This window comes from Elephantulus edwardii, unplaced genomic scaffold, assembly GCF_000299155.1.
Source record: "Elephantulus edwardii isolate Elephantulus edwardi_28Jun2011 unplaced genomic scaffold, EleEdw1.0 scaffold00224, whole genome shotgun sequence".
Taxonomy (NCBI): Eukaryota; Metazoa; Chordata; class Mammalia; order Macroscelidea; family Macroscelididae; genus Elephantulus; species Elephantulus edwardii.
Genome location: NW_006399974.1, coordinates 274,018 through 283,121, shown reverse-complemented (window position 1 = coordinate 283,121; position 9,104 = coordinate 274,018). Strand labels below are relative to the sequence as shown.

Below are 9,104 nucleotides of genomic sequence, written 5' to 3'. Positions count from 1 at the left end.
CACATTTCATTGTAGTATTTTGCTTTTTCCTCTTTACAAATGATATCTTTGAGGGCACCCCATCTGGTCTTTGATAATTTGTGTTAAGTGCTTAAAACCTATTCTTAAGATGATTTTGAAATTCAGGTTGAATAGACTCAAGATTATATTTTGTTTCTTGTGAATTTATTTTAACTTATTTAATTTTCTGGCCTCACTTTGAACTTTATTGTGCTTATTTGATAACTTCCTGCTCCAAGTTTGGACCAGGAAGCAGTTGTCAGAACAGAACAAGGAAATACTGCATGATTAAAAATCAGGAAAGGTGTACTCCATGGACACATCCTATCTCCTTATCTTTTCAATCTGTATGTGAAACAGATCATCCAGGAGGCTGAGATGTCTGAGAAGGAATGTGGCATCAGGATTTGAGGAAGTCTCATCAACAACCTGCATTATGCAGATGACACAGCTGTTTGCCGAAACTGAGGAGGACCTGAGGCATTTACTATGAAGCTCAAGTATTGTACCCTTCATTATGGATTGAGGCTCAACATCAAGAAAACAGAGATTCACCCCACTGGGCCTATTGGCAGCTTCATGATCGATGGTGAAGAGATTGAGATTGTTAACAGCTTCAACTTGTTTGGCTCCACAATCTTGGTACACTCTTGGTACCAGCAGCCAGGAAATAAAAATACAAATTGCATTGGGATAATCTGTCAGGAACCTCTCCAGAGTATTGAAGAGCAACAATGTCATTCTGGAGACTAAGCTACACTTAATTAATGCAAGCCATGGTCTTCACAATTACTGGCTATGCATCAGAAAGCTGGACAATGAAAAAAGATGATAAAGAATTTATGCTTTTGAGTTATGGTGCTGGAGAAGAGTATTGAATATACTGTGGACTGCTAAGAGAATAAACAGGTTCATTCGTGAGAGGGTGAAACCAGGTTGCTTCTTTGAGGCAAGGATTCTGAAGCTCCGTCTGACATATTTTGAGCATGTTGCAAGCAGGGACCAGTTCTTGGAGAGGGGCATCATGCTTGGATGGGTGGAGGAACACTGGAAAGAGGAAGACCCTGGGTGAGATGGATTGACTCAGAGACTGGGATAATGGAGGCTGGTGTGTCACAGACAATGACATTGTTTCAAAATAGAGCAGGATTCAGAGCTGTTGGACACAGGGTTGCTATAAGTCATAAGGGACTTGATGGCACACTAACTCCACTAAAATAAACAGGGTTTAATTGATGGTCTGACCTACAGTCTGCTGATAGCCTAGTTTTGACCACTAATATCGAGCTTTTGCAACGACGACTTTCACAGATGTAGTAAATCTGATTCTTTTGTAGTCTATCAGGTAAGCTCCATGTGTAAAGTCACCATTTTTGTCTAAAAAGTATTTGCAATGATTACATCATTGAACATACAAAATTTGATCATTCTATTTCCAGCCTCATTTCTGTCACCATGTCCATACTTTCTGTTGACTATTCCTTCTTGATTGTGTCTAACTTTTGCATTCTAGGCACCAAACAACATTAACACATCTTGATTGCTTGTTTGGTCAATATTGGGCTGTAAGACTTGGTAAAATTTTTCATTTCCTCCTATGTGGCTTTAACTATTATTTGCTTTCCTTGCTGTCTTACACATTTGAGCCATGTGTCCTGATTTGCTACATTTGAAACAATTTCTATTGGGGAGGGATTAAGAACAGCTTCTAGACTTGTGCTTTATGATGTTTAATCCCAACACTTGGTCAAGCCTTAAATTATGGCATCAGCAAGTCCTCAAATAATGCACTAGCTTCCATTTTCCTGATTTTTTGGGCACGGTGAAAATAGGAAAATTCCATGCATTAGTGTTCAACAACACATCAGCAGAGAACTAACTGCCAGAAGTCCAGGCTGGGTTTAGAAGGGGTCGTGGTACTAGGGATATTGTAGCTGATGTTAGATGGATCTTGGCTGAAAGCAGAGAATACCAGAGAAATGTATATCTGTGTTTCATTGACTATGCAAAGGCATTTGACTTTGTGGCTCATAACAAACCGTGTCTGACTCTGAGAAGAATAGGAATCCCAGAACACTTGAAAGTGCTTATGAGAAACCTACCCTTGGACCAGGAGGCAGTCATCAAAACAGAGCAAGGAAACACTACATGGTTCAAAATTGGGAAGGGCATGCACCATGGATGTGTCCTGTCTCCATACCTTTTCAACCTGTATGCAGAACAGATTATCTGGGAGGCTGGGCTCTATGAGGAGGAATGTGGGGTCAACATTAGTGGAATATCTATCAACAATCTGCGACATGCAGATGACACAACCCTGCTTGCGGAAAGTGAGGAGGACCTGAAATGCTTGCTGCAGAGGGTCAAGGACTGCAGCCTCCAAAATGGATTGAGGCTCAATGTCAAGAAGACAAAGATTCTCACCACTGGACCAATTGGCAGCATCAGGATGGATGGTGAAGAGATTGAGATTGTTCACAGCTTTAGTTTGCTTGGCTCCATAGTCAACCCTCTTGGCACCAGTAGCACGGAAATTAAAAGACATACTATCATGGGAAAGTCTGCTGTTAGGGACCTCTCCAAAGTACTGAAGAGCAATCGTGTCTCTCTGGAGACTAAGGTGCGTCTGATACAGGCCATGGTCTTTGCAATCACTTGTTATGCATCAGAGAGTTGGACAATGACTAGGGAGGACAGAAGGAGAATTGATGCCTTTGGGCTGTGGTGCTGGAGAAGAATATTGAGGGTACCATGGACTGCTAGGAAAACAAACAAATTCACCCTGGAAAGGGTCAAACTCGGCGGCTCCTTGGAGGCAAGGATTCTTCTGAGGCTCCGTCTAACATACTTTGGACATGTTGTAAAGAGGGACCGGTCCTTGGAGAAGGACATCATGCTTGGTAGGGTGGAGGGACAGCGCAGGAGGGGAAGGCCCTCTATGAGGTAGATTGATTTAGTGATTGGGGCATTTGGGATGGGTGTATCGGAGATAGTGTGATTGGCACAGGACTGAACGCAGTTTAGGGCTGTGTATATAGGGTCGCTATGAGTCATAAGCGACTCTACAGCACATAACAACAACAGTGTTAAATGTGACCAGCTTTGAATTGTTTTTGCTAACATTTTAAGCTGTTATAAATTCTTACCCTTCATAAACCACTGCCCCACTCACACAGGCTCTGTCGTTTTCCATTGTAGTGGGGGAGGTAGAATCAGAGCAGTGGCTGCTTAAAAGGTGGAATATGTAACCTTAGACTACCTTGTCCAGTAAATGTGTTCCCCATAATTTAATAGATTCTAGAACAAAAAGGTTTACTATAAGCCTTTTTATTTTCTGATCGGTACATTCTAAATCCTTTAGACTTTTTCTAGGTGAAGCTTGACCCCCTATTCTATTAATAGGTTGTAAATCAGGCATGAGGTGTCATCCATCTGGCTAAAAGGAGGAAGGGATAATAGATACATCCATTCCAATATCCAGCAGGACCTTTAACTTTCTTTGCTAAATAAGAATCTCAATTTCTGGTCTGCTAGAATAACCATGGAACACTAAAAAATAAGCATATTAGCACTTCTAAGTCCCTGTTGATCTCTAACTTTAGGATTTTTCTAAGGAACCCAGGAAGATATAATTGTCATATTTTAATTCTTGAAGGAAAAAAATTATTGTCTATAAATGTAGGTAACACATGAAATCTCCTGTGAGAAGCTCCAGATCTTCCTAGTATTAACCCTACAGAATCTTGAGGCAATGGCCCTGTCTAAAGAGGAGAAAACAGTACATGGGTACACAGGTCATGAGTGTCTGAAAGGACTCGAGGAAGTAAGAAGAGCACAGTCCCTCACCACCCGAGTACAAAAAGCAGATAAAGAGCCTATAGTCCAGCTGTGTGGTGTCTCTAGAGCCACACCATCAGCAAGACATTTGTTTACTCATTGTTGACTGGAGTTTATTAGGGAAGTAAATATTAAAGTACAGGAGGCAAAGAACATCACCCAATATAGGTCCAGGTTTTAGGCAAAGTTCCAAAGTACAAGTTCTCAATTAGTCCAGGCTCTGTTTTCAGTTCAGTAGTCAAATCCAAATCATCTAGCAAGATCTTCTCAGAGCAGTTATAAGTCAGTTTCTCCTTCAAACATCCAGTAAGAACAACAAAAACTTAACTGTGACCATCACAAATGCAAGAAGCCTCATATCACACCTTGTCACAGTTTATCCACAGGAATGCTACAATATCTCCAACAGCATCACAAGAGTATCACTAACAGAGTCTGCTTTATTCTATCTTAAGTTTTGCTGCCCATCATGGAAAGCACTCTTTATCTTATCCTAGTCCCACAGCTGTTGATGTTTTTAAAGACCATGCTGATTTGCAAGACCATGTGTTTGGAGTAAAAGTAGCTGGAGATCAGAGGAGGCTAATTTTAATGACTAAAAAAATGCGAACTTTTAGGCTATCACCACAGGACCCCATACTCCAGTGGGAGCAAGAACAAGTTCATTAGGACTGGGAATAATAAATTGATTTTTTTTTATTGTAACATCTAATCTTGTCCTTCTGGAGATTGTGGCAGATAAGTAATAACAGATTTTCTAGGTTTCCTAGGAACTTTCGAGGCATTCTAGGGATTTTCTTGTTTCTTTCCCCTTTTGTTGTTCAGAGCCAGGGATTCATATCCCTGAAAGAGCTTCCTAGAGTCTGAACTAAGGAATTGGAAGTTTGTAAAGGATTTCCATCTATACAAAATTTAGAGCAGCACTGATTAGACCAATGTTTCCTTCTATTACAGTGAGAGCAAACCTGGAAAGGAAGAACAGAGCTATTATTTCCTTTTACATTCAAGCCATGTGTCCTGATTTGCCACATTTGACAGAATTTTTTGGGGGGGCATTAAGAAGAGCAGCTAGGACGTATGCTTTATGATGTTCATTTCCAACATTTTGACATTCCTTAATGAATTCTCCTATTTCTTTAATAGTTGCTCAAATTGAGGGCAAAGCCTTTTGGCAATCTGCACTAGCATTCTTATAAGCCAACTGTAATAATAAAGTATCAGCTGCTAATTTATGACTCACTTGACGACTAATGGCAATCTGAAATCTGTTAACAAAGTCACGTCAGTTACCTGAGCTCCCTGCCTGATTTTAGTCAAGAGAACACCTGTCTTTTCCTCCCTGGGTAACTCTCTTACATGCCTCAAGGGCAATCTCAGTACATTGATAAAACAGGCATATCTTGTTATGTCTGTACATTAATATAAGGACCTTCTCCTAATATCATCTCTAGTAGGTACTTGATGATCCAAATTGAATATAGCCTCATGGATGCATTGATTTTTATATTTTAAAGCCCAAACACTATACTGATCTTGGGAGAGTTTATTTTTTACTAAAGCAGTCCAATCCCAAGGAGATATAATAAAGCCCTGTCAAAGATTCTCGCCACTGGGCCAATTGGCAGCATCAAAATGGGTGGTGAAGAGATTGAGATTGCTCACAGTTTTGGTTTGCTTGGCTCCACAGTCAGCACTCTAGGCATCAGCAGCCATAAAATGAAATGACGTATTGTGATGGGAAAGTCTGAGGTTAGAGACCTCTCTAAATTGCTGAAGTGCAACGATGTCAGTCTGGAGACTAAGGTGCGCCAAATACATGCCATGGTCTTTGTAATCACTTGCTATGCACCAGAGAGCTGGACAATGACTGGGAATGATAAAAGGAGAATTGATGCCTTTGAGCTGTGGTGTTGGAGAAGAGTATTGAATATACCATGGACTGCTAGGAAAACGAACAGGTTTGTCCTGGAGAGGGTGGAGCTGGGCTGCTCCTTGGAGGCAAGGATTCTAAAGCTTCATCTGACATACTTTGGCCATGTTGCAAGGAGAGACCAGTCCTTGGAGAGAGAAGTCATGCTTGGGAGGGTGGAGGGACAGCACAGGAGAGGAAGACCTCGATGAGATGGATTGATTCTGTGACTGGAGTAATGAAGGTAGGTGTGTCAGAGATAGTGAGATTGGCCTGGTATAGGTTAGAGTTTAGGACTGTTGTACATAGGGTCGCTGTGAGTCGAAGGCAACTTGATGGTACACAACAACAACATCTAATATTCCCAGAGTAAAAGAATGTTGTAATCCATTCTCATTCATACTTTTCTTAAGTTCTTTAAACACTTGAAAGGGTAAAGTTTCATGACGAGGAGCTAGTCCATCTTGTTCTATGATTACAGGTAAGGCAGAAACTTCTCCTGATTTTAACTTTCCTGTAAACAAGCCTGCATAGTAGAAAGAGGAGGATTATTTAAAACAGAGTAATTAGTAAACTTTGGTAGTGAAAGAGAAAATTCATCCTTGGACTCTTTTTCCACTACTGGAAGAAGTGCATTTGGGGTTGTACTTTTGGCAGCATGTAGAGGATATAGAGCAGTTCTTATAAGACTCTACGTAGTTAAGGCACTGAAAAGAATACTTCTTTCCTTTTCAGAATCCTTTTTATAACATTTTACCAACCTGTTCCCAAAGTTCTATATCTAAAGTTGCTATACCAATAGCGTTTTAAGCAATTTTAAGTTCTACCTTGTAAGAGGTGTCCTTTAAGAATTGTTGAAGCATCTGAATATATATTCTCTGGTCTTTAGTCAACTCTTGCCCCATCTTGAAAAATACCCTTATGAATACATACCTACATGTGGAGGTATTGGCACTGTCTCTTACCCAGATGATGTAGTTCGGAGGGTTTCATTTTCCTTCTTACATTGTTCTGTTCCCTGTTCTTCCCCTAACATATTGGGGTCACCACATGTTGCAGTTTGCTGACCAGCAGGAAAGTGCCAGGTGACGGAATGAACTACTCAAGACTGTCTTTAGTCAAGAGGTAAGGGTAGAGGAACTCAAGGTTGAGTAGCTTCACAACCTGCAAACCTCATAGCTTTTATTAGAGAAGTTTTACAAGCAGAAAAATGTGTTGAATAAAATCTCAAGATTAGCTAATCCTGGTTTTCAAAGCCATAGGCAAAATGGAATTTTGAGACAGCAAGAAAGTGTTTTCATTGAGATGTACACATATTTTTAGAACAGAATATTTTAGTTCTATGGGGACATGCTGACACTCCTTCACTAACCTACATCATTTGTCCTATAAAAGAAATTAAGATTTACTTAGGAATGTTTTCCTTACCCGTTCCCAATACACACTTAATAGAATTTTATCTTTGACAGAATTTTCTCTGACTACACACTCTCATTCCATGCAACCCTTCAACTAGCTAGCTTAACTTCTACAAATTGTTATTGTTGTTATCTGCCATCAGGTTGGAACTGATTCATAGCTGACCCTCCAGTGGGTTTTCAGAGGCTAGGAACTGCATGAAAGGAGATGACCCATCCATCTCCCATGGAGCAGCTAGTAGATTTTAATTGCTTGCTTTGGAACGATAGCATACCTCCTTTCCACTAAGCCATCAGGTATAAATAAAAAAATATATAATTGTCATCATGTTTCTTATTTAGTTCAATGCCAATTGCCCAAGGTTAGAATAATTAGTTATAATTTTAGCAAATTGAGGAAGAAGAAAACGTATCTTCTTTAGGATATTTGTTTATGGCCTAATTCTTGCTCCAAGATGATAGTTTCCCCCATTTTCCTTGTTTAGATCTCTCCATGATGCTGTTTGCTTTATATTGGAGGCCATCAGTGATAATTTTCCAACACTAATGCCCAGAAATCCCATCTTGGTTCCTAGACTGTAATATTTTTTTAATTAATTAATTTATTTTTTTTTAATTTTTTTTTAGACTGTAATCTTAACCGAAGGACTGTACTTTATCTTCATTAAGACTTTAGAACTGATTCTGCTATCATTGGGATCATTTGTACACTTAGACAAATTGATGTTCAACTGTGTCCTGATATTACCCAACCCTGCCCCAATTTTGCTCACCATTCATTTGTACACTGGTAGGCATTTGGAAGAAAAAACTTCCCAAGTGGTAAATCTCATGATATTTTTTGTGTTGGTATGGAGGTAAAATACTCCTTGCTAAATAACTTATTATCTCTTTAGGAAAATAGACATAAGTTCAATCATTGTACTGAATATCTTTATACATTTTTATTTTATGAAAATGTAAGACATAATTATTAATGAATGTAATGGTGTTTGTCCTAAATTCTAAGATTGTTTGAGTTTCGTATGCTTTGGGAGGCAGTGACAGAAAAGTTTTTTAGGCTTCTAGCTTATCACACAATTCCAACGTGGCTCATGCCACTTCTTTCGAAGGTTGTTTATCTCAGATTGAAGTTGTCTGCTTTCATTTAGGAATCCTTCCCTGAGAAGTTTCTCTTGTTCCTAAAGAGAGATGAATGGAGACTTATACAGTACAGTGGTTAGTAAACTCTCTACCCTCTCTCTAGTTTCCATATTTGTTGATTTTAAATATTTCAGTCCTTCTTGACTTAATCTGTACCCCTTACTTTAATTATACTTTCTCTTGGATATCCTAACTCTCTTAGTTTTCTACATTTTCTTTAGTTAAGGGAAAATTTTCAGTTTATGTCCCCTGAGATATTGTTATACACAAAACACTAGTCATAATCTTTCTTCATTAGTTGCACACAGCCTTAGCAGGCAATCTTAATCATATTTTTGGTTTCAAATCTTATATGTAAATTTTGGACCCTTGGATACATACATACATGTATTATCATTTACTTTCACATAGCACACAAATAAATAAAGCATTTTTATAATCTGATAAGATATGAGAACTGTGTATTAGGGAATTTTATGTAAGTCTCCAAAGCTTGGTGCTGAAACAACTGCAAATTCTGGCCTTAAGTTGAAATACTGAGAGGTGATACTGGACAAAATCTTGAAGGATTCAGGAAGCATCAAAAGAAGATAGAAAACGTTATGCTGAGTGAAATATCCCAGTCACAAAAGGACAAATATTACATGATGCCACTGTTGTAGAATGGGACTAACCTCAGGGTTGGGGAGAGACTGAGTAAGATGTGTTCAATAATGTATACTGCACTGAAACAGAGGAGGGAGAAAACTGTGTAAAAGAGATATGTGACTAGGTATTTCTGTCATCACAGGAGTCTA

The 9,104-nt window shown here is 39.1% G+C and overlaps 1 protein-coding gene across 1 annotated transcript in view; it reads right to left on the bottom strand.

Annotated features, from left to right (window-relative positions):
* The window catches only part of LOC102848082 (interferon-induced guanylate-binding protein 1-like), a 54,759-nt gene that overhangs the window by 30,656 nt on the left and 14,999 nt on the right, over positions 1–9,104 (bottom strand). Inside the window, exons 10-11 of the mRNA XM_006898231.1 lie at positions 8,252–8,345; positions 6,150–6,272 (exon numbers count right to left, since the gene is read on the bottom strand). Coding sequence (XP_006898293.1) covers positions 6,150–6,272; positions 8,252–8,345 — 217 coding nt within the window. The remainder of the gene's footprint in view (positions 1–6,149; positions 6,273–8,251; positions 8,346–9,104) is intronic.